The sequence below is a fragment of the Acomys russatus genome, chromosome 5, assembly GCF_903995435.1.
Source record: "Acomys russatus chromosome 5, mAcoRus1.1, whole genome shotgun sequence".
In the NCBI taxonomy this organism is placed as follows: domain Eukaryota; kingdom Metazoa; phylum Chordata; class Mammalia; order Rodentia; family Muridae; genus Acomys; species Acomys russatus.
In genome coordinates, this window is record NC_067141.1 from 71777000 (window position 1) to 71803392 (window position 26393).

The 26393-nt window shown below is 48.1% G+C and overlaps 1 protein-coding gene across 1 annotated transcript in view; it reads right to left on the minus strand.

The window, feature by feature from the left end:
- Positions 1-23976, minus strand: part of Xpnpep1 (X-prolyl aminopeptidase 1) — a 51709-nt gene extending 27733 nt beyond the window's left edge. The window contains exons 1-3 of the mRNA XM_051146766.1: positions 23817-23976; positions 17761-17849; positions 8508-8632 (exon numbers count right to left, since the gene is read on the minus strand). Coding sequence (XP_051002723.1) covers positions 8508-8632; positions 17761-17849; positions 23817-23848 — 246 coding nt within the window. The 5' untranslated portion in view covers positions 23849-23976. The remainder of the gene's footprint in view (positions 1-8507; positions 8633-17760; positions 17850-23816) is intronic.
- Between the last annotated feature and the right edge of the window lie 2417 nt (positions 23977-26393).

Here is a 26393-nt window from a genome sequence, read left to right on the forward strand (position 1 = left end):
CAGGTTCACTGTCCTCTCCACAGCCAGACTGTGCCAACAGCACAGGCCCCCAGCCACGCAGCGCTCCATGCAGAAGCAGCTTTTTTCTTAGGGAGCACTGCCTACTTTTCCTGCATTGGTCCTTCACTTCTCCCGCAGAGCACGCCATGAGGTCAGAGTGGTCACAACTGTCCCTGTGCACAGAGCAGGTGTCATGCAGCAGGACCCCTGCCAGCATGGCCCTCTCTCCATCTGCCCAGGGAAGGAAGAGATCACGAGCCAGGAAGCAAAGGGTCACCTGAGAAGCTAAAGCCAAGGAGGCAGGTCCACCCTGAAGCCTCCAGAAGCAGCAAACCCCTGCTGACCCCACAGGCCCGGGGACCTCTTGAGCCATAAGGGAACATCTGTGCTATTTGACTTGTGATAGCAGTGATGGGAGAGGAAAAGGCTGAAGCCGAGGCTTCAAACCCACTGGTCTGCAGCAAGGCAAGAGCTCAGCAGGCAGGACAAGAGGCATCTTCCTCAGAGAACGACCATTCTTCACTCCCATCCCCACCACGCTGGGCTGCAGGCCATGTGGTGTCAACCCTCAGTACTCAGGAAAGCTAGAAATGTGTGTTCGTGAGAAACCACCCAATTTTTAAGTGTTGGCGTCTAACTCAAACAATGTAAATAACGCACATCTACAAACTACAAAAAAAAAAAATCATCCCAAACTGCGCTCCTGCAGCCCTCTAACAGACCACTGCCTGACCCACTCCAGCTTTCAGAGCTCTCCCACTTCGGTCGATCTTGGGTCACGCTGACAAGTAACACTGGCTGAGGATCGGGCTCCATTCCTTTCTGTTGCCAATGACTGTATTAATTTCTTCCGATGCTAATACCGCAGCAGGACTAGATGTAATCACCTCCCCAGCTACAGATGGAAACCGAACTGAAACCCACAGAAATCAGTTCCTTCCTACCACCCAAGGTACCACCACCATGACAAACAGTGCAGCGGGAGCTGAACTCGGGCCTGACTTAAAAGCCGTCATCCTTGCTACGCTGCCAAGCAACTTCTAATTCTGAACGACGACGTATGATGCTTAAAGCACAGATGGACTCCACGCTCAGCAGGAACAAGGAACACAGAGTGTATGCCCTGGAGTCCCCAACCTTCACTGACCACACAATCGACAAGCCTGGCCCTCAGCTTCCTAGCTGGGTAAACCTTGGGCTCCACTTGCTCATCTGTGAAATGAGGAAAAGATCATGCCCACTAAAGGGCTGGGCATGAGTGGCTGCTCACCAATGACAGGGAGCAACACTTGCTCCTCTGCAGTAGGCAGTGAGCCAGACTCTGGGAATCCAGTCAGGTTTCTCGGAGTAGGCAATCTGGCCAGCCACCGGAGACAGGCATCCCGAGGAACCTGAGCTGCAGCCACATAAGGTATGCCAAATACGCAGTACAGAGCTTGCTCTGCCTTCAAGGTTGCCTGGATCTGCTCTAAACACATCAGGCCACACTCAGAGGTATAACCTGGGCCACTGCAGACAGATGAGGACAGGGAGGACAATCCAGAGAAAGGACAAGACTCAAGAAGGCCAGAGGCAAGAGACAAAGGTCTGGGCTGCCAGCCAACTGGCCTGACAACACAGGCAGCAGCAGAGACTTCTGGGAACAGTCTGAAGGCACAGTCAGAGCCCCACAGAGGCAGCAGCAGAGACTTCTGGGAACAGTCTGAGGACACAGACAGAGCCCCATGGGGCAGCAGCAGAGACTTGGAGGAACAGTCTGAAGACATAAGTCAGAGGCCCCAACATTACCCTAAAATGGTTGCACTCAACCATGCAAGCCCTAGGGGAATACAAAAGTTGAGGATAAGGTGGTAACTAGTGCAGAAATTTAAGAACTGTCACATGAAAAAAAAAAAAGAACTGTCACATGGCCACACGCACGTGCAACGGAGCAAAGACAACTAAGGCCTCGCGAACGCTGAGTCAAGTAGATGTCAGTTATTAGAGGCCGCGCTGGGGCACATCTTCCCCCTCCCTGATCCTACTCCTCCAATCCAAGTATCGGGAACATGCCTCATACACAGTAAGTTCTCAACAAAACTGAAACTGAACGGTTGGGTGTGTGTACACAGAAAACACCACAGGGAGATGGAGGACAGAGACATCAGCTCCTCCTTATACCCAAATGCTAACATAATTAATGCCCAGGCCTTGGCACTTCTCTCCTAAATGGAACAGAGTCAACATATGTGAAGAAAGTGCAGAGCTACACAAAGATGAACACTCCTGGCCCAGTGTAGACGGGCTATTGCACAGTGGCTGCCCGGCTAGGACTTCATTTCCCAGCCCCCAGTGCGTCACGGAATGGGAGGGAATGGCTGGGTCAACAGTTAAAAGTCTGTTCGCCCCATATTCTTTCACCCTTGCTAGCTAGAAAGGTAGCCCAGGTCAAGTCTCTCATCCACCAGGGATCTGTACTACAGGACGGAGACTGAAGACTTCACAACTCTGGGCCGCTGAGGCTATACAAATGGGCAAAATCACAACTCTGTCCCAGGATTAAGTTTAAGAAAGAAGTCTGGGACTCACAGCGCATGCCTTTAATCCCAGCACCAGGGAGGCCTGCCCAGCAGAGGCCGGCCCATCTGTGCATTCAAGACCAGCCTGGTCTACAAAGAGAGTCCAGGACAGGCAGGGCTCTGTGTAACAGAGAAATCCTGTCTCAAAAAACAAAAAGTTTAAGAAACAAAACAAAACAGGAGGCATGGAGAAAAACACAGAGCAGAGGAAAATCTGATTCATGGGTTCCAGAAGGAGAACCACACAATGCCACAGACTCACATCAGCCAATCCACGTTGGCAAAACTTGACTCTTTGACTGAGCCAATCCAAAAAGCAGAGCTGGGCCTTTCAGATGAAAAGGATGTTGGGATTTCCAAAAGAAAGCCCTGGCCCCATCCAGTAACTGTCCTGGCTCGAAGCTGGCGGTGCCCAGGAATCATAGTGCCTGCTTGAGACAGTGCAGGAAAGCATTTCAGATTACCACTGTAAACGCTCCCTTGGGCCTTGTTCTGGGATTAAAAAGAACCCCTTAAATGGAGGGAGGACAGAGCAAGGCTGACCACTGAGGTGCCAGGTCCTTGCATAACCGTGCTTTGGGGGCTCGGCTGCTTCATCTCCACTAGGAAACAGTGTGTGGGTCTATTTGTATTTTGGAAAGTACCAAAGGACAAAAGTCAAGATTCCCCTCCACGCCAAGGACACCCTCCCTTCCCCACCCCTAGGAGGAATTCCACTAACCCTGAGTCGGGCTGAAATGGAACAATTAGGATGGAGTCACAGAGAACAGAGCCTCTCTGTTGCTGAGGAGGCCGCTGAACAAGTCACACACAGAGCGACCCTTCCTCCCTGTTCTGGCAAGGACCCAGAACCCCACTTAATGGAGTCACCCCATGGACGCAGCACCTCTCCACAGGAACTGTGGTACCATCTTAATCACCCATGCCCCCACACTTCCACACTCTCCTCTGCCACTGCCAGCTCAGTTCACACTTACAGCACGCCCTGCTGTTTTCCCTCCCAATCACTTACAGCATGCTCAGTGTCATACTCTCTTTCCCCAGACGCTGGGATCCCGCGGCCTACCAGCAGGATTCCCGCTTCTGTGACTTTCTCCTCCGATCTATACTCAGTAACGCCCCTACTGGTCGTGTTACTGCCTTGTTCCAAAATCCTTACTGAGTTCCTGCTAAGAAATCCTCAACTCAGCCAGATAAAGTCGTACACTGCAATCCCAGCAGGCAGGAGGATCAGACTAAAGTCCCCCACTACAGCACCAAGTTTGGGCTTTATAAGAGAGCCTCAAAAACCAAAAGCTCCTGGCTCTGGAGGTCAAGGTTATGAACCAGAATGAATGAGTGACAGACGGCCTTGGCCTAAATAAGCCCATGATGTGATTTTTATGAATGTCTCTCTCTCACTCCCCCCCCTCACACTCTTTCCCTCTCTAACCCCTGCCATACATCCAAATTCTAACTGATGCACTTCTTCCAGGAAGCTTTCCTTAATCCTGGTCTTAAGCCTCTCTAACCTAGGAACACATTCCATACTTATACAATCCAAGGCTGTGAATGATTGCAGCTTCTGGCCACCTGTAGCTACTGAGCACATTATTATTATTATTATTATTATTATTATTATTATTATTATTATTATTATTATTATTATTATTATTATTACAGCTTATTATTATTACCTACTTTTCTTATTAGACCGAATTTGTAAGTATTTAACTTTATTTCACTTAATTGCAATGTAATATTAAAACAGATGCTCAAGGTCCAACCACTAGAAAACCTTCAGCAAAGGTTAGAACAACCTGAGTATGTGAGTCTACTTTGTCAACTATGAATTTAATGAAAGGTAAATACAGATCAAATACTCAAAACCACACGTTCAAATTGAGGGTTTATAAATATGAACCACCATATTTGAATGGTTCCTGTGAAAAGTAATCCATACTCTTTATACTGATATGTGAAAATGATAATTCTTCTGATACACTGGAGTGAAAAATTCATTAAGTATTTTACTATCTTATTATAATATGGCTAAAGAATTAACATTACACACACCTCACAAACTTCCCCTGGCTTACGCTGGCTGAACCCTTCCCTACCACATGTGACGTTTATTTGTGTTCATGTCTGATGTGGTTCATCTAGTTTGTACTCTAGCGGGCTCTCACTAGCATCTATAATGGTGACAGTAAAAACAGACACAGCTCAGACAATGAGACCTAAGGGGCAAACCTGCTTTAAGCACTTGCTGACAGCAGCCCTGTGACTCACATGTCACTGTCCCCTTGCACTAGGTAAGCTGAGACTCAGACTCTAACAATAACTGAGTGAGTGGGTAAGGAACAAAGCTGGCATGCAAGCATTTGACCAGTGCCTCAGGCCCACATGGGAGCTACCTGCCTGTGTTTGTTCAGTATCAGCCCCTGAGCAGAGGCAGAAACGGCAGAAACCAAAGCACAGCTTCCTACAAGTTCCTGGCTGGCAACTAAGTTACAGCAACGAAAAAGCCAGCGAAGGGGGAAAGAACAACAGCAGAAGGGTGGGAGGGGGGAAGCACAGCAAAGTGTGGTGAGCACTGGGCGTGGGCCGCACCCCTGCAATCCCAGCAGTCCAAAGGTTAGCCAAGAAAATTGAGGATCAAGAGTTCAAGGCCAGGGATCAGACAAACCACTCAGCAGTTCACAGTGTTGCCACTCCTTGCAAAGGAGCTGAGTTCAACTCCCAGCATCCATAACGGGCAGCTCACAACCACAGATTTGTAACTGGAGCTCCAAGGGATCACTTCTGGACTCTGTGGACACAGGCACACTCATGTATACACACACACTCTCTCTCGTGTGTGTGTGTGTGTGTGTGTGTGTGTGTGTGTGTGTGTGTCTCTCTCTCTCTCTCAACACACACACACACACACACACACACACACACTTAAAAATAATTAAAAATTAATTCAAAGCCGGCTTGGGTTCCTCAGTGAATTCCAGGCCAGCCAAGGCTGTGTAGTGAGACCTAGTCTCAATAAAAAAGAAAAAGAAGAATATAAATATATAAATTTGTGAAGTCTAGACAACAACTTCTACAAGCAGTGGCTAGCACTAAGCAAGCCTGGTTTATTGCTTTTAGGGTACTGCTAAATAATGCAATTTTCCAGGGTCCAAGCTTCAGCCTCCTTATTGAGGGCAAAGCCTTCCACGGTGATCTTCCAGGGTCATTAGAGCTGAAGGGCTGAGGAAACCTGCACCAGCCCCGTCCTTTGGCCAGCCTTACTATCATTGTAAATAGGCCACACCTAATGTCAGAAGCAAAAGTATTTAAAACTCATGGGGCGTAGAAAAAACCAGCTTTGTGATAAAGGGAAACAAGCATCTCATGAACAGTACCCAGGGCTAAGAACATCAAGATAAACCTGGCTCGGCTGATCTGCAAGAATGCTCTCTCCCCGTGAACACATAGAAAGTACAGCGTGCAGCGAAACCCTGGGCTAAGGAACAGAAACCCAAGCACACAGACATGCAGCTGCACACAGGGCCTGAGCCGCGCACTTCGACTTAACCAGGGTGCGGCGAGGCTCACATCTTTCTGCACTACGCGGCCCTTGGAGGTCAAGGTTCACAATAAAGCACAAGTGTTAGGAAGAGAGAGGACAGGGGAGGAGAGCAAATAAAAAAGGAAAAGAGGGAGGGGTGAGAGCAAGAGGGAGTTGGGGAGACCATTACCACCCCACAGCAGTCAGCCTCTGTCATGTGTTCTGCAGCCTTGAGGACACTGCACAAAGCAATCTAGTCACAAGGGGCAAACACACGGCTCGGGCTACAGGAAGCACCTGAACTAGACAAACTCTTAGAACCCGAAGTTTAATGGCGGATCACAGGAGCAGGGAGGAAGGGGAAGCGGAGGTCCTGTAACAGAGTTTTCATCTGCTTTGCAAGAAGAAGAACGTGTAGACACCTGCTGTGCAGCACTGCATGCGTGTTCTTAGCACTCCAGGACTGCACATTCGAATGCCTATGCTAGCAGACTCCGTGGGCTGTTGTTACTACAGCTCATCTCACTGTTTAGATCACAAAATACACGTCTGTAGAGCATCTGACAAGACAGAAGAACACCTCAGAGCACGTGTGGAGAGCCTGCTAAATACCACTGAAGAGGTCGCGTCTTAGCAGCGTTACAGTCACACCTTCACCTGCTACCTGCTCCCTCAGGGTAGACCCCAGTCATCTGTCTCTTCTACAACGTGGGGGCGCGGTCCACAAGACATGGAGACCAAGGGGTTTATAGCAATCACACTCTTACTTGGGACTCTGGACCTGGGATGAAGCTCAGTCTAGTGTCTTGATAAGGAAATGAGAGCATAGCAGCTGTGCAGTTTATAATACCTACCTTGTGACCTGTGTCTCCTCCCCCTCTCCTCCCCGACTCTTCCTCACAGCCAACAACTTTGCTCTCCAGCATAACTGGAGGCATAAAAGGAAGCAAGAGAAGGCGGCACTGCCAGAGCAGTTTCTCCCCTAGAACAGTGGCTCTCAACCTTCCTACTGCTGCACCCCTTTACTACAGCTCCTCGTGTTGTGCTCACCCCCAACCATGAAATTGTTTTCATTGCTACTTTATAACTGTAAATTTGCTATTGCTATGAACTGTAAAGTAAACATCTCTGTTTTCAGCCGGCCTGAGGCGACCTCTGTGAAAGGGTCAGTCAACCCCCAGGTTGAGAACCACTGCTCTCAACACTCAACAAAGCATTTTTATTGTCTACTGGGCCTCATAGGCCACTTGCAAGTGAAGAATCCTAAAACCTAGCCCTTTCTCCCACAAATGCTCTTCACTTCCCTGAGATCTCACCAGAGAAACTGGCCATACTAATTCTAAGAAGTTTTCTGCTTCTCTGGTTTTGTTCCTATCAGTGCCCCCACCTAGACCCCCTTCCGTTCTCTACTGCCATTTCTGCTACCCACACTGTATCTACCCTTCAGGTTCTGGATCAACTGCCGGCCTGTCTCAACTCCCCATTAGCATCCTCCCTGCGCTTCACTTCCACATTCTCTCTTACAGGACGCATGTGCGCACTTCTCTTTCTAAGAGTGTGTATGGCTGTGGTGACTACGCATACATACATGAAGGCACCTGCAGAGAGGCAAGAGGGGTTATCAGGTAACCTAGAGCTACTTACAGGCAGTTGTGGGCTGGAAGTTCAGCAAGTATTCCTAACCGCTGAGCCATCTCGCCAGCTCCACACACACAGACATCTTAACCCCACTACTACTACTAAATTGTTTGACTCTTAAGGCAGAAAGCAATTCTCCTGTTGGCATGAGACACAACCGCTAAGGTAGTGCCTTGCACATAAGCAAAGGTTGGAAAAAAATAAACCTAGAGATGCCTGGGGGGAGAGGGATGCAGTTTGTACACTTTCTTCTCTCACTGAACCAGGACCTCAGTGAGGGCAGGAGACCAGCCTTCCAGAGTCTTCTTTGTAGCCCTTTAGTAACATGTCACAGGGTGGACACTCAGACCTGCTGACTTGCCTATATCACGTTAGCCTAGAATCCATGAATTAGCACTAAGCTGGAGCTCTGTGATGGCTTCTAACTGTCTTCTAGCAATGCCAGAGGTGCAGAACCAACTGCATAAGCCAAGAGAGAGACAAAATAATTCTGATGGGGTCAGAGCATGACAGAAGCAGTGGATGGAAGGCATCAGTAATGGAAAGATCCAGAACTTATGCCCTTAATTTGCCTACTGATTTCTTCACAATTCACTGGGAACAAGGAAGCAAGGGTCAAAGCTAGCAGCACTCAGTGAGGCTTGATCAGGTATGGTTCCCATGTCAAGCCCCAGAGGACCCGCTCACTTACGGGTTTACAACAGAATTCTATAAACCTGTTAGAGCCTAAGGGAACTGAAAGGGATGCTGGGCGATGGGTCCTATCTTCAGCCATCCCCACTTGGTACCTGGTGGGCATCTCCTGATGGGATGATGTAGGCCTGGATTGGTTCTGCCACGTACTCGGAGTTTCTCATAGCTTGTCGCAGCAGCCGAAGAAGCTCTGAAGTCACCTTTGGAGCCATCCTGTGATCTGCAGTAACAGGAGGGTTTGTTAGAAAACCAGCCTGGCCCTGCAATTCAGTGACTCGTAGTTCAAAGCTGAAGGAGGGCACTTCCGCATCCCTTCCTCCCCTGGCCTCAGCTAGAGACATTAAGGAAATAATTAAACAGGTATATTAAAATATTGGTGTCAATCTTTGTTTTAGGTGTGGAAGAAATAGACGAATACATTATTGGTTAAATAAGCTATAATGCAGAGAACACTAAGCAACCACTAAAAAATATATAGACCTAAGAAAATATTACATAGGTATATATATGGTTACATATTGGAAAGATATCTAGGCCGGGTGGGTAACTAAAAACAAATTTTGAAAGGGCATGTGAAGATTCTTTCACTTTAATATCATAAGTGTACATATGCAGAAAGAAATTTCTAAAATTTCAATCACCCATGTGTTACTCGTGGTTAATTTAGGGTACATTAATTGTAGGGTTTCTATTGCTGTGATAAAACACCATGACCAAAAGCAACCTGGGATAGAGAAGGTTTATTTCAGCTCAGCGCTCCACCTCAGTGCATCACTAAAGGAAGTCGGGGCAGGAGCTCAAGGGAGCCTGGAGGCAGGAGCTGATGCAGAGGCCATGGAGGGTGCTGCTTAATGACTTGCCCAGAGATGCCAAAGTGCCAAGAGCAGTGATGATAAGTGCTCCGCCCTACATGGGACATCTCTATCACCCACTCCAAAGCTCAGGGGACATCACAGAAAAGAGGAGAGGTATATAACATATGGCAGAACTGTTACACTCACACACTCACCACAGCTGTGGTTATCCACAGGAGACCTGCACAAGACTGGGCCTGTCAACATGTCAGCATGGATAAAGCCCCACCCACCTCAGAGAATACTGACCGTTGATTTCTGGGAGGAGGGAGTCATTTTCTTCAGTGATGTAGCCACTGATAGTTGCCTGTGCTTCAATAAATATCCTCTCACCCAGACTTGTGCAGTCAACTCTTAAACTAAGTAGATCACACATAACACTATATGTATGAAAGCAGGAGGGTGACGTAGTGAGAAGACAGGCGTCAGTGAAAAGGGGGGGTGAGAGTAATGGGGGTGAAATGACTAAATTAATTATATAAATGTATGGGAACTGTCAACCAGTTTTGTTTTGTTTTTTAGTTTTTCGAGACAGGGTTTCTCTGTGTAGCCTTGGCTGTCCTGGACTCACTTTGTAGACCAGGCTGGCCTCGAACTCACATAGATCTGCTGCCTCTGCCTCCCGAGTGCTGGGATTAAAGGCGTGCGCCAACACCGGCCGGCTGTCGATTGTTCTAGATTTACTTATGTCTGTGAATGTTTTATCCGCATGCATTTATAGATGTGTGTGCACCATGTACGTGCCTGGTGCCCTTGAAGGTCAGAAGGTGTCAGATTCCCTGGAATTGGACTTACAGCCAGCTGTAAGCGACCATGTGGGTGCTGGGAATCCAACCTAGGCCCTCTGGAAGAGCAGCCGAAGCTCTTAACCACTAAGCCATCTCTCCAGCCCCTGCATGGTAGATTCTTCAAAAAGACTTCTACTCAACAGACAGCAAACAACGACATTATCCAATAGACAAGGCTTTAGCCACAGTCCTCTGGCAACCCAACCAATGACTTCACAAAAAGCCAGCACAGAGTTGTGGCCAACCACATGGCCCTCAGCCCCAGGCACTCCTAGCATAAAACATGACTAGACTGCTAGGTGTCAGGGTAGAATAGTAAGGGATTTGTTGGAAGAAAGGTTGTTGTTTGTTTTGAGGAGTTGTTGTCATTGTTGTTGTCGTCATCATTTCAGCTGTTGCTAGAGACAGGGTCTCCTTAAGTATCCTGGAATGATCTAGAACTCACCAATCTGCTCAGCCTTCTGAGTACTGGAAACTACATGCACCGCCATACCCAGATCAAAATATTTCTTTTAATTTCTAGATTACATTTATTTAAGTGTTATGCATGCACATGCATGTGGAAGGCAGGACAACTTGCAGGAATCAGTTCTCTTTGCACAGCGTGGGTCCCACGGATCTGAAGTCATCATACTTTGCAGCAAGCACCTTCCCTCACTGAGCTACCTCACCAGCCCTCCGACACATGTTTAAGTAGATAGTTTATCTTTGGGAACAGCTGTAGGTTCACAACAAAAGTATATAGCTCGCACACAGCCCCTGGTCCAAACACACACACACACACACACACACATCTTCTCAACACCATTCACTACAATGGTACATTTATTGCCACTGTGGAAGAAACAGAAACAACATTACCACCTAAGTGCACAGTCTCCTGTTCAGTTCATTGCCAGTGATATAATAAATGTCATGCAAAGGTCTGCTGTGTTTGTTTATTCCAGCACTGGAGACAGACCTCGAGCCATGCATATGGTGGCTAAGTTGCTCTACCAATGGTTAGTATTCACAAACTAGAGTCACCCGGGAAGGGGGAACTTCAATTCAGGAACTGCCTCCAGCAAAGTGGCCCTTGGACATGTTTGAGGAATTTTCTTCATTGCTAACTGATGCAGGAGCCACAGCCTCAGGTAGCTAGGGCTGAGCTCTAAGGCAAGCTGGCTGAGAAAGAGCTGGAATGAGGACCAGTGGTCCTCCACGGTCTCTGCTTCATTGCTGCTTAAGTCCTCACCCTGACTTCCCTCCATGACTGACTACAGCCTGGAAGTGTAGGCTAAAATAAACCTTTCCTTCCCCCAAGTTGCTTTTGGTTGTGTTTTCCCACAACAGACAAATAACTAGAGCAGCAGCCCTTGGCTTTGAGACAGGATCCCTCTATATCCCAGGTTAATCTAGACCTTACTATGCAAATCCGGCTGGCCTGAAGCCCACATTCACTCTCCCTCAGCCTCCCCAGGGCTGAGATTGCAGGCATGCACTGCCCCGTCTAAGCATAATCCCCAGCACATGGCTCTCAGCCCCAAAATCATGTGCGCCCAATACCCATCCCTCACTCTCCCCCAGGCCCTGACAATCTCTGGTCTTTCTTACTATGTCCAAAGTTTAGTCTTTCCCAAAATGTCATTCAGCCAGAATCATATAGTAGGTAGCCATTCTGACTGGCTTCTATTCTCTCACTTAACAAGACAAAGATAAGATGCCCTCATGTGGGCTGGAGAGATGGCTAAGAGGTTAAGAACACTGACTGCTGTTCCAGAGGTCCTCAGTTCAATTCCTAGCAACCACATGGTGGCTCACAAGCATCTATAATGTGATCTAATGCCCTCTTCTGTCAGGCAGGCAGAACATACATAATAAATAAATAAATAAACAAACAAACAAATAAATCTTTCTTAAAGATTCCCTCATGCCATTTCAGGGTGTACAACCTCAATTTTTTTAGTCTTAAATGATATTCCAGTAACTAGCTGCACTCAGAGTATTTATTCATTCACCTACTGAGAGACATCTGGATTGCTTCCAAGTCTGAGTAACGATGACTAAAGCTGCCATAAACAATCATGTGCAGGACTTTTGTGTGAATATACTATTTCAACTTATCTGGGTAAAGACAAAAGAATGTGATAGCTCAATTAATATGACAAGCATTTATTAGCATTTAATAACTGTCAAACTGCTTCCAAAAGTGGCTGGGCCATGATGCTTCATCTACAACCAACAAGAGTTCCTGTTGCTCCATATCTTTGCCAGCAGTAGATATTGTCGGTGTTTGAGATTTTGCAACTCATTTTAAACAAGTGATGAAAGATCTTATATATTATCCAGAAATAACCTGATGCACAAAGTTATCCATAGTGGGAAGTTCCAAGGAGGCAGCTACATCAGGGGCTATAAAACATCCTAACTGTTGCAGTTTGTGTCTCTCTCTTCATCACCACCAGCACCTTGGGTTTGCAAACTTCAGTTCTTAAGATGACCTCAATATATTTCCCTATGATGTACCTCATACTGGTTGTGTGACTCAGTCAAAATCTGACTTGTTCCTTACCAGCATAGGGACAACTTTATCAACTGGACTTACAACTCTGAGGAATCTCAAGGCAGAATTACTCAAAGGAAGAATCATAGACTCCACTCTACCGATCGCTTGGTCGTGTCCCTGCTCCTTACATACACTGTCGTCAGGGGCATCCTCTCCTGCTCTCTCGCCGACTCAGCCTCTGTCAGATCATGTCTCAGAGAAACAGATCTGAAGCCAAGTCTGGTGGCCCAGGCCTGTAACTCTAACTACTTAGGAGAATTAAGGCCAAAGGATCACAGGTTTCTGCCAGTTTGGACAAATTAGTAATACCCTACTTCAAAGTAGAAAGAAAATGAAGGCTGTGGATGCAGCTGGGTGGTGGGGTGCTTGCCTATATGCACTGGGCTCTAGCATCCATTCCCAGGACCACAAACACACAAACACAAGTAGTATCTGCATTACTATCAATTTGTCTTAGAACTGAAGATAGCTCAGTATTAAACACTTGCCCAGCACCATGAGGCACTAGGCTCATACACAGCACTGTTCCACTCCCTAAAAATCAAACTCCTCAATTCCTATGTTAACACCTCCACAGGGTCCAAAGGAAAACCCATTGTGAACTCACCTGAAAACATGGCTGAGATACCTCCCTGAGTTTTAGAACAGATCTATTATGCTTCTAAACTATATTCTAGAGCAAATTAAACACCACTGCGCAGCAGTCAATGGGCTGGTGTCTCACTCTGTTGCCTATGCTAGTCCAGTCCTCTTGAACTCTACAGCTCCCCCCCACTGCAGCTTTCTATGCAGCTAGGACTTACAGGCAGGCACCAACCCCACCCAGGGTGACACTTCCACAGCAGGCCTCTTTCGGAGTACTGATTCACCCTTGTCTGCACATTAGAAGTACCTGGGGAACTTCCAACTTAGTCTGAAGTGCAGCCTGGCATACAAAATTTTAAACATCAAATACCTGACAGTCCACCATACTTCTTTCAGGATCATTAATTTTCTTACATATTTTGGCATCTAATTTAGGTACATTCCAACTTAAGGATTTTGTTGGCACCAACTGGGTGTTTCCAGTACAGATCAAATGTACCAACACTGGCACTTACTAACTTCGTGAACAAATTTAACATAGTCAACAACAACCATCAACACCTCAGCTATGAACTGAAAACAATGGAGACTGAGTAGGTTTGTCAAAGTCATCTTCAGCTTCCTACTCACTATACCCTGTGCCCTCGCAGCCACGCCCTGGCCTGCATCATATTCCTGCGTCATCACTACATCTCTCTCTTTGATTGGTACGTCAGGCCTCATCATCAAATTCTTACAAATGTGAATTCACTTCCATCCATAGTATCTTTGGCCCCCATCACTACTCTCAACATCCCCCCTTCCTGTCTTCCTATCCTTCAGGCTCCTCACATTGGCTGTTGTTTTGGGTCAAATGTGGCAACTTTTGTCATCTGATGGAAAATGCCCTAAAGTACAGTCAACAGATGTGATAAGGGGCAGTTGGCAGCAACAGTGACTGTAAAGACCACACATCAGACAATGGCTCAAGTCAGGGGCTTGTAGAAGCAGAAATAGCTCAGCCAAAGACTACCACTGAGTAAGTACAAGAGGAAAGATGGCTCAACAGACATAGTCATGAAAAAATAGTCTACGAAAGTGACTGAAGGCTCAAGAAGTGAGGCTGAAGGCCAAAACTGGCACAATTCTGCACCCCAGGACTAAGGTGGGAGCAGGAGGAAAGGCAGCAAGGAGGGGACAGTCATGGCTGTCAGCCTCAAAGGGTAGCTTTAGTGAAAGCTAGTTGCTCTATGAGCAGCATTAAGAGTACACAGTACATAGTTAAGTGTTTCATGAGTATCTGCAGTGATTAGAGTCTGATGTAGAATAAACTAAGAAGAAACGCAACGGGCAAGTGGTGGGACAAGTGTGCACCCTGCTTCTCACTAAAACAAGAACCCGTCATTTTTATACCCGTGCATAACTACGCATATTCAGATGGCTGAATATCACAATGTTGTGTCTATGATCTTTTCAGAAAAAGCCACACAACAGTGAAATGAAAAGTGAGGAACTTAGAAGATGCTATATTATAGCATCGCACGCCACATCCTTTTATTTTTTTAGAAATGTTAGCAGCAGCCAAGAGCTGAGCAGTGTGCAGGGAAGTCGAAAGCCAAAAGCAACAGAGTGGCCATGATGTAACCCTAGCCTACACTGCCAGGTATGTCTAAAGTATGCCTTACAGAGAATGACTCATTGAAAAGACTCTTGCATATCAAGTAAGTTCTCAGACCCGAAGCCTTTATCACAGCTTTTCCCTGCTCACACTGAAGGCACAGCCCACTTCCCTCACTGGGTGGCTGGCACTAAACATGACACGTGTGAAAGCACAAAAAATACATGAACCTGGACCTGCAGCTCCGGCTGGGACTCCGCCCATCCCGTTATAAGAACAGAGGGGCTGATATCCTCCGACTTCAGCATCCTAGGGCATGCCGGATGCTCTTGAAAACCTCGGATCTCCTGACAGCACTGTGTCTCGCCTACACGGCCGAGACGGCAGAGGGCTTCACACACACTAGTGCCTGATTCTCACCGTGATTCTTCCAAGGAAATTTTAATTATTCCCACTTAAAAGAACAGGAGTTGGAAGCATTAGGGAGTTGCCTGAGTCAGTTAAACCAGTAAGAGCCAGAACCCAAGGTCTATGCGGTCCTCCAGTCTATGCTCCATTGCTAGCATTCCCAGGGGACTTAATAAAGGAGACTCCAACAGCAGAACCAGTCCCGGGGTTCTGCTCTCAAGCTGGCGTCTGCCACCTGAGCTCCCGGGGACTCTACCTCCTTTATATATTTATATACACATGATTGTTTCAATCCTTCATCCTCTCCTCCCTCTTTTTCCTACTTCTTTTCTCTGTAAATGTTTTTATTTCCTCAGATGAAGGGATGAGATGGGAGCCATTCCCACGCCTTCTTTAGCTCTTTCTGAACTCTCACTAGCTGGGTCAACTCAGCTGCTCTGGCCTCCACTCCTCTCCAAGCTTGAGTGATTCGAACTGGCTTCTCTTGGCTTCTGACTGAACTGTTCTGCCTGGCCTCAAACTAATTAGGGCAACATGTTCTAATCTTCTGGCTCCTTCTTCTCAGGCTCGTTCTGTCTTTACCTGTCTCTAGCTTGTTCTCTCTGCAACCTGTCTCTGTAAAACTATCCCAGTAAGAAACTCTCAGTCTCGGTAAAAGAACTAACTCCCCCTCCACCCTACTCCTACCCCCAGCTCTTAAGTAGCCTCTCTTTCCTGTGCTGTTCTCCTGAGAGTTGGGTACATCCTATCTCTGACTCATTCTGTCAAATTTTTCTCTGATTCATCACTTTGTCTGCCCCTCAATCAGACATCACTTTCAAACATGGCAGCTTCCTTCTACAAACTAACCTTGCCTTCATTGTTTAGGATTAAAGGGGTATACTAACAGTGTGCCTGTAATCCAGGAAATGTCTGCATTCCAGCTAGATCACATTGCCCTAAAAGATCTTTGGATATGATCCCTTTCCAGAACAGCCATGTTCCTGGATTAAAATTCCTCTCTTTTTCCTAATATGGCTCCACATGATCTGGATGATCTGCATTTTAGATGCAGAACTGCGCACAATAACATCCCTCTTCCCATCGGTGCTCAGACAGCGGTGGCCACACAGCTACTTCAGGATGGAGGGCGGGCTGCAGTTCTCCTACAGCAGCCACAGCAGGCTTCCCTAAGGCAGGAACTTTCTAGCAACCACTGGATGAATAATTACCAAGTTCTGAGAAACAGGGTTCATCTTGAGAATTTTTTTTTAAAAAAATTTTTTTTCTTAATTGCATACTCAATTTATACAGCACAGTACTACCTTCTCACGTGAGAATCTGACAAAAGGCTGAAATCTAAGATGAAATCCAAGGGACTATATTAGTGGTAAAGGTTGGTACTACTAGAAGAACCTGAAGGCATTCCAACAACAATCTCCAGCCACCGCCATCACTACCCACCGCCATCTCCACCCACCGCCACCTCCACCCACCGCCATCTCCACCCACCGCCACCTCCACCCACCGCCACCTCCACCCACCGCCACCACCACCCACCGCCACCTCCACCACCGCCATCACCACCCACCGCCACCACCACCCACCGCCATCTCCACCCACCGCCACCTCCACCCACCGCCACCACCACCCACCGCCACCACCACCCACCGCCATCTCCACCCACCGCCACCTCCACCCACCGCCACCACCACCCACCGCCATCTCCACCCACCGCCACCTCCACCCACCGCCACCACCACCCACCGCCACCTCCACCCACCGCCATCACCACCCACCGCCATCACCACCCACCGCCATCTCCACCCACCGCCACCTCCACCCACCGCCATCTCCACCCACCGCCATCACTACCCACCGCCACCTCCACCCACCGCCACCACCACCCACCGCCACCTCCACCCACCGCCATCACCACCCACCGCCATCACCACCCACCGCCATCTCCACCCACCGCCACCTCCACCCACCGCCATCTCCACCCACCGCCATCACTACCCACCGCCACCTCCACCCACCGCCATCTCCACCCACCGCCACCTCCACCCACCGCCATCTCCACCCACCACCATCACTACCCACCACCATCTCCACCCACCACCATCACCACCCACCGCCACCTCCACCCACCGTCATCACCACCCACCGCCATCTCCACCCACCACCATCACCACCCACCGCCATCACCACCCACCCCAGGAAGAACATGAAGAGTCTAATTGTCTGGTTTACTAACAACAACAACAATACTAAGGTCCACAAGATGGCCCACCAAGCCCCAGGACCCACAGGGTGGATGGAGAAAGCCAATTCCCACAAGTTGCCCCCTGGCCACCATGAGCCATGACATGTACACTCATACACACACACAATAAACAAATACAATAGATTTAAGTGGTAAATATATAAAAACAGTAACTGATCACCCAGAGGACACTGTGATTTTTATTCTCAGGTCCTCATCTTAGCCACAATCAATTACAAATCCCTTATCCTCCTTACAGTCACCTTGAGGTTGGGACAGGAACTCTTAGGCTATTCCATCTAATTTATAAGCAAAATTACTGTTACCTGGTTCCACACTCTTGTCTCCTGAGGGTGTCACCTCGTTAGGTTCAATTATTCTTAAATTTCTCAGCTGAAAATCCTGGTGATTTGCCCTTAAAGAGAAAGAGCAGAGTGCTGCAGACTTTGTCCCCAGGAAACGTGGCGAGACTAGTGAAGGAGGCCTCAACTTGGCTGAGTAGCCTTCCTGTGTGAGTCAGAGAACTCTCACCCGGGGAACCAGTGATGGCACATGGGTTTCAGATAACCACCCACCAACTCCACACACCCCTCAGCAGGGAGCACTTCCCCATGGGACTCAGCAGGGAGCACTTCCCCATGGGACTTGTCACACTGCCACTGTCACACATCTCCACAGAGGCCAGACCTCCCCAGCTCATCCCTCAATTCATGAATTCTCTTGGATGACATCTAATCCCATCACTAGACTAAGATTTGTTTTCCGTAGCTGTTCTCAATGACTAGATTTTTTCACTTGCTCAAGGTTCTCCTTAGTCCTACTGCACTTTCTGTGGCACCCTCTCCCTTCACTCTGGTTTCAGTTTCTCCTCCTAGCAGAATGGTCACTTTAGACACTTAATTCAGACTTTGCACCCCAGATAACAACTCTTGTGTTTGTTGGCTCTGCTGCTTCTGCCTATTGGTGACTCACTGGGGATGTAGTTCAGTTGACAGAATTCTTGACCAACACACAGAAAGCCATGGGTTCCATCTCTGGCACAGCATAAATGAGGCCGGTAGCACATGCTCAACATCATAGCACTTGGGAGATAAAGTCTGGAGTTCAAAGTTATCCTACTCTGCTTAGTTCTAGGGTACACGAGAACCTGTCTCAAGGAATTGAAGCTAAGCTTAACCAGATGTATGGCACACACCTAAGAAGCAGGAGGGGAGAGTTTGAGCCCATCCTGGGCTACAAAGTGAACACCTATCTCAAAGGGGGGGGAGCTTATCTTGACCAGAAACTGTATATGAAAAGCTATGCCTGGTTCATACAAGCATTAACTTCTTAGGCAAATCTGCACACAAGTTCTTCCCTCTCTATAGGGAGCCTGGATCCCAGGCATAAAGTCCTCCACATGGATCTGGTATCGTGCCAGGATAAGCTCACGGGCACCCTAGGCAAGCCCCATGGTACCGGAGAGTGAGAATTCTCTATCACGCTCACACAAGTATCGGCTGAGAACCTTCCCATATCTAGATCTTAGTGTGGACACTAGGTGGATAAAACACCTGACCTGCTTATGAGACGGAGCAGGGGAGACAGGACAGGGGGAAAGAAAGCCACAGAAACTGTTGTACAAAGAGAAAAAAGGAAGGTAGGGCAAAGGGGAAATGGTGTCCAGGAGATAAGGAGGAGGCTGGGTCTCTGTGAGGCAGCCACGGGCAGTCTTTCTGATGGTGTCTACCATTTTAGCAAAAAGTGATCTTTATAAATTAAAAAAAAAAAAAAAGAGCCGGGTGTAGTGGCACACACCTTTAATCCCAGCACTCAAGAGGCAGAAGCAGGCGGATTGCTGTGAGTTCAAGGACAGCCTGGTCTACAAAGCGACTCCAGGACAGCCAAAGCTACACAGAGAGACCCTGTCTCAAAAAACCTAAACAAAAAGGAGGAGGAGGCGGGGAGGCGGGGGAGGAGGAGGAGGAAGAGGAGGCAGGGGAGGAGGAGGCGGGAGGAGGAGGAATAAAAGGAGGAGGTGGTGGTGGTGATGGTGGTGGTGGTAGTGAAGATGCTAGTCACATTCAATTCTAGAGGAAGAACATTCCAGAAAAGGAATATAGCAAATACAAGGGCCAGGGAGCCTCTACCAGGCTTTGGGGTACAAGAGGCCTTGAGTTCGCTATCCAAAGGAAGGCATGCCAAGTATCTCACAGATGCTAGAGCATATGACCTCCGCAGAATGCAGCAACAGCACAAAAAGGAGCAAACATTTCTTCTATGCCAGGAATACAAGGCCGGATCAACATGGGAAATTTAATGTAAGACACCAGACCAATAGAATAAAGAGCAAAATCAACATCTCAAGGCATGGAAAACTCATTTGACCCATTGATGATAAAAGTACTCAGCAAGCCAGGCGTGGTGGCGCACGCCTTTGATCCCAGTACTTGGGAGGCAGAGCAGGTGGATCTGTGCGTTCGAAGCCAGCCTGGTCTACAAAGTGAGTCCAGGACAGCCAAGGCTACACAGGAAAACCCTGTCTCGGGGGAAAAAAATTTTCAGAAAACTAGAAAGAGAAATTCTCAGCCTGGGGACAATGACACTTCAAGGAGCTAAACTTGATCAGCTGAGGTCAATCTGCAGGGCCACATCTCCTTATGTTCACTGTGGTATGCGTGCACACAGGGACAAAGAAATGTGATTTTTTTTTTTGTAATTCCCCAACCTAACAACTAGAACTACAAAATATTTGAAAACTGAATGCTGTGAAATGAAATCCCTATGCTGAGGGAGGAGCAAGACAGAGCGCCCCACTCTCCGCACTGCATCTGTGGTTCTGTCTGGGGTATTCAGACAAGAAAATGAAACAAACGCATCCAGATCAGAAAATAAGTAAAGTTCTATTTGCAATGGCATCGCTTCGAATGGACAAAAACCTAAAGAATTCACAAAAATACTAGCGTAACTGAGCTCACCAAAGCCATAGTATATAAAAATTAATTCTAGTCTGTACCCTTGCTGTCACCTCTTCAAATGGTCAAAGATATACAAGACGCTGAACACACGAAATCCCGACACTCAGAGGCTGAGGCAGGGGGACTGCCATGATTCTGGGTCCATCCAAGACTTAAGCATGCAATTCTATATTTTAAAAAATAAATAAATAACAAGTGGGGCGGGGAGGAACCAATGCTCAGTATCGTTCAGCATCACTAGTCTGCAGGACAATGGTGGGTGGGGCCATAGCTCAGGGAACCGCAAGTGGCTCTCCCAGCAGGCTTCAGGCCCTGGCTCCTGGCTCCGCCCCCTGCACTGAAGAAAGGAAAAAGGCTACAAGGATATTCTCACCCACTGGGCAGGTGATAATAAAGGGCTGAAGATGGCTCAGCTTTTTGAGTACTTATTGCTCGTGCAGAGGACCGGACCCAGGTTCAGTCTGAGCACTTCAGAGGTTCAGCACTGCCTAGAACTCTAGTTAGTTCTGAGGGCCCAACACACATGCCTTAGGGCTCTGCCAGCTCCAGCATATACACACACTTAGGCGCAAACGCGCACAGGCACACACATAAAACGTGTTTGTCTGAGACAGGGTTTCGCTATGTAACTGACTAGCCTGGAACTCAATATGTAGACTAGACTAGTCTTGAACTCAAGAGATCCAACTGTCTCTACATCCTGAGTGCTGGGATTAAAGGTGTGGGCCACCACTCCTACCTTCTATTTTTTTAAAAAGAAGACAACCAAAAACACAAACAGTAACAAGTAATGAATGTGGATGTAGAAGGTTAGAAAGGTTAGAATGGTTGCCAGGTGTTGCTAGTGGACACATAGGAAAACAATGTGACCATTCCTTTAAGACTTTAAATAGTTATTCAAGCAGCATAATTCCACTCCTAGGTATATACTCAAGAAAACTGAAAACATAGCTTCACTAAAAACTTGTTCACAGGGCTACGGTGTAGCTCAGGGTAAAAGCACTTGCCTAGCATGCAATGTGCATAAAAAGTACTGAATTCAGGCCGGGCGTGGTGGCGCACGCCTTTAATCCCAGCACTTGGGAGGCAGAGGCAGGTGGATCGCTGTGAGTTCGAGGCCAGCCTGGTCTACAAAGTGAGTCTAGGACAGCCAAAGCTATCACAGAGAAACCTTGTCTCGAAAAACCAAAAAAAAAAAAAAAAGTACTGAATTCAATCCCCAGTACTGTTTAAAAAAACAAAAAGGGAAGGGGGAGGAGACAAAATTATGCTAAGGGGAAAACTGTAACACACACACACACATACCATATGATTCTACCTACATGAATGACCACAATGAGGTTGCCAAGGGCTGCAGGGAATGCAGAACCGGGGGACTGAGGACTGAGGACTGAGGACTGCTGAGGACAGAGCAGAGTGGGAGCCGGGGTGGGGAGAAAGGACCTGAGCAGGCGGCTCAGTCCAAAGCACCTGCTGCTCTTGGCAGAGGCCGGACATGGCAGCTCACAACTAGTGCAATTTCCCTTCCAGGAGACCCAGTGCCCTCTTCTGACCTCCAAGGGCTCCTGCAGGCAATGTGATGCACATAAAACTCATGCAAGCATATACAGACACAAAATTAAAAATAAATAAATCTAAAAAAAAAAATTTTACCTCAGGAGGCAGAGGCAGGTGGATCTCTGTGAGTTCAAGGCCAGCCTGGTCTACGAAGTGAGTCCAGGACAGCCAAGGCTACACAGAGTAACCCTGTCTCGGAAAAAGAAATGAGATAAACAGGACAAACTCTTATGGTAGGAAAGTTGACCTCCACTACTCAGAACCCACCCCTCCTGATTTGATGGCCTTCTTGGTACTCTGAGACTCCCCTTATGCATTTCAGTCCAAGGGTTCAGAATAAGTGCCTATGACTGATGCACACATCACGGATGCAGGCTTGGTTAACACCACTCCTCAGGTCATAACAACTAGCTCAGATAACATTGACAATATAGTCTGTCCGGCAAGAATAAGATCTAAGAAGACTTCAGCTCCAAACGTGACGTCAGGCCCTTTCTTTGTGACTGTCAGCCTAGAACTCTAATCACTTGCCATGGGGGAAAAGGCGGCCCAGGCAAGAGCTGAACGAAGTGGAGCCACAAGTGACCACGGCCAGACAAGTCGGGTGTCGGCACTGGTCCTTCCGTCTCTAGCTTCACTAATGTCCCACCCGCCTCTGTTTTACCTCCTTCTACCGTGAAGGGAGTCCTCATGTGTACACTGGGTGGCACTTGGAATTCTACCACTCAGGAAGGCACCTGGAACAAAAGGCCTCCCTCTCTCGGCCCACCAACTGATGTTCAAAGCCACCCCTTCCCCAAATCCTGTGACTCTACGGGTCCAGCAATGACTACGGTATGGTCCTCAAAGCTTCCTCTCAGCCATTGGCATTACATCATTATCAACTGCCTGACCTTAGTCCCAGCAGAAAACTTCCAGAAAGATCTATCCACGTGGACAGTTACCTACATCCTTCCACGGGGACACATATGAATTTCTGGTCCCACTTAGCAAGCTGTCACGAGACCAAGTTCAGGTCAGGGAAGGCTTCAGATCTGTCCATTCACCCAAACAAGCATAATATGGTCGAAATTCCACAAATAAGGAGGACTGCGGTGCCTGGTCTGTTCATTCAAGCCTCAACTGGTCTTAGAGGATGGGTAAGCCTCTGTGGATCGCCACGGTGTTCTATTCTGGTTTTGCGTACCTATCGTCTCCCACTTTAAATAGCTAAGTGTGCCTGGCTGTTGGAGGAAAATAAAGTAAAACATGTTCAACATGAGTCTGAGAATTATCTTCTCACTTCCTGTATCGGGTCCAAGGAGAAGCCAGAGCAGGCTCCTGGTGGGATTTTTCCGGAAGGTTATACCAATCTATTTCCTGAAAAGCCCATGAGACCATTTTGGTGGGGAGGGCCCCAAGGTTGACTGTCTCTTTGGAGGGGTTGTATCAAGACGTAAAATGCAGACATCAGAACGGTCAGGGTTGTAACTTTATATTGCCGCCGTGGAGGAAGGGTGAGAGGGCAGGGACAAAACCATCTTTGGGTACCCGAGGTGGTTCCAAGAGGGACCAACTTCCTGCAACAGCAGGGCCTTCCCTAAGAGTCGGGGTTGGTGAAGATCGCCGTCCGCCCCGGCCCGGCGCGGCAGTTCCCAGGAACACTGGACCGGAGACAGACTCTGGCCGCCCGGAGGTGCCCGCAGCCACGCCGGAAGCGAGCTGAGTCCTGCCGGGCTGCACCGATCGGTCCCCGGTTCCCGCTCAGGAAGCTTCCGCCAGTAGTGGCCATCCCCCGACAGCCCGCCGCTCCTCGCCCTCTCTTCCCTACCCTCCCGGGTGTGCAGCTCGCGCTCCCGGACGCCGGCCAGCCGGCACAGTGCCCTCACCTTACTCGCGGTGGCTTTCTGGAGGCTGCCATTCGGCGGTGACGTGCCCCAGCCCACGTCAGGGGAGCGCAGACCAGCTGATCACCCGCGGCAAGGCGCGCGCATGGGGCCAGGCCACGCCCCTCTCTGTGGCGTGCTCACGCAGAGACTCCGCCCAGTTATGGGCCCCGCCCCTTCGGCGGAGGGGGCGTGGTCGATTTTCAGAATTCCAAAACCCTTTGAGCTGTTGCTTGGAGAGGGTGGTGCCTAGTGCAACCAGTTAGGGAAAGGCAGTGTAGCTGCTTGTCAGCATTTCTCCTTCTCCCCCGCACCTTAAGAGGAAGGAGAAGAGTTTTGCCAGCTAAGGAGGCTACATATTTCTCGAGTTTGTTCCAGCCTTCAGGTCAGCTAAGATGAGAAAGTCACGGCCAGCTCTGCAAGAATCTATATTAGGGTTCTGGAGACACTGGCTGGATCCGGATATAACTTGCTGAGGAGACCTTAAAGATGTCCCCGCAAATAATTTTTCCAAACAGCTCCAAAACTTGATACTCACTTCACTTGGTTAACTACTGGGTCCTTCAACGTTAAAGCTTCCAAACCTAGCTCCTGACCCAATACGCAAACAAAAACATTCTCCAAATAGAATGCCAGGTTGACTACAGTAAACACCACCGAACACCTCCGCCTAGGGTAGTTCTGTCTGGGAGGGTTGTCCTGTTTGTGTTAACATGAGAAGACCCATTTTACTTGTGGGTGGAACCACTCCCTAGGAAGAGGATCCTAGACTCTGTCAACCAGTGGAAAGGAGCAGAAGCCTAGCATGAATCCATCGCTCTGCTCTCCTGTGTCACCAGCCCCCTGCCTCGGTGAACTATAACCTGGAACTGTAAGCCAAAAAGGCTTGCCCCTAAAATTCCTTTTGTTAGAAGATTTTTATCACTGCAACAGGAAAAGAAACTAAGACACTCCCATTTTATTCAGGGTGAAAACTCTGCCTGGCCACAGGTCACGGGTAGCTCACTTTATTCCACCTCAGCTGCCCTTCGCTATCCTGGATGCACACAGTCCCTTCCTCAAGCATCAGCCCCTCAATGGAACCTACTTAAAGCTGTAACCCCCCTGTGACACATCCAGCCCCCCTGTGGCTGCTGTTTTCCTCCACAGTGTCTGCCATTTCCCACATGAGTTTATCTTTTTAGAGTTTACTTTGTCCCTTTTCTCTGTCTACACACAAACAGTGGCCATCAATGCAGGAGTTCTTGCTGTTGTTTAAAAATGAGCAACAGCTGACATTTAGTAAGTCCTCCTCACATGCTTGCTGCAGAAATGAATGTCCCCAGATTGCACACTTCTCAGGAGCAGGGACAGTGGCTCTCTTGTTCATTGTTATGTCCCGAGTACTTGGAACAACACCTGGCACTAAATGAAAGTGAGCACAGTTTTAAAAGCTGATATGTGCCCCCTCCTGCGCTGACCTTGGTCAAGTCCTAACATACCTGTGTCAAATAGGTTCTGTTGTCGTCAGGGACTGAAAGTCTTAGTGTTGAGTTAGCCCCTAGACAAGCTAGGGGGCGGAAATGTGTGTGATACAGCCTGTCTGTTCATTTCCTCGAGTTTATGGAGCCAAAAAAGAGAGAGACTGTAAACAAAGCGACTGGCTCCAGCCCACGCCCAAAAGAATAACAAGAGACAAAACTGGAAGTACCATAGTTGTAAGTGAAACCAAAAAGCAGCAGACAATTCACAGTCTTATAGCTAAGAGACAGGAGCTGGCTTTGGCTTTAGAGCGGGCAGAGAGAAGCTCTGGGCAGTCCCTGAACTAGACTTGAGTTACTCTTTGCAAGAGAGCAAAGCCTCCTTCATAGTATTCTGTAAACCCCGGGAAAGAGACTCTGAGAATGCTGACGGAGGATGAGAAGAAGAAGGGTTAAAGTGTGATTTTCCTGGTTCGGCAGACCGCACATCTTTGTAGGTAGACATGCTTGACACGAACTGTCCGGCCCACCACAACCTGATGAACCAAGCGACTGTTTGTACTCCTTTCACCGGTTTAGAAGACTGGGGTTTTCAGAACTCAAGTTCATTGTCCAAAGTCACTGAGCTCATACGAGATGAAAATTACAGTGTACACGCTGGCATTAGGATCTTCCTAGCTCCCACACACAAAACTACCAGGTTTCTGGGTAAGGGATCCTTAAAGTGGCCTCATGCCAACTTCAAGCCTATTCAGCGGAAAGAGGGAGGCAACAGGTTGTAGCATTTGGATGCAGGTCAGACGGGTCTTAGATGCAAGTAAAAACAATAAGTGCATGAAAGCATTCTAAATTGAATTGTACACACACACACACACACACACACACACACACACACAATTATAGATTATTCCCAGCTCCTCTGATCTTACTTGGACATATGATTAATTAAAATGGCATTATATCAAAACAGACAGGTTCCTACTCTGATATGACTAATGTCCTTGTTTAAAAATGATTAATCTGGACACATGGTGCAAACAGAATGCCATGTGAACACGAAGGGAGCGATCAGAGTCAGGCATCTGCAAGCCAAGCACAGAAAGTGCCAGAAAGCCACACC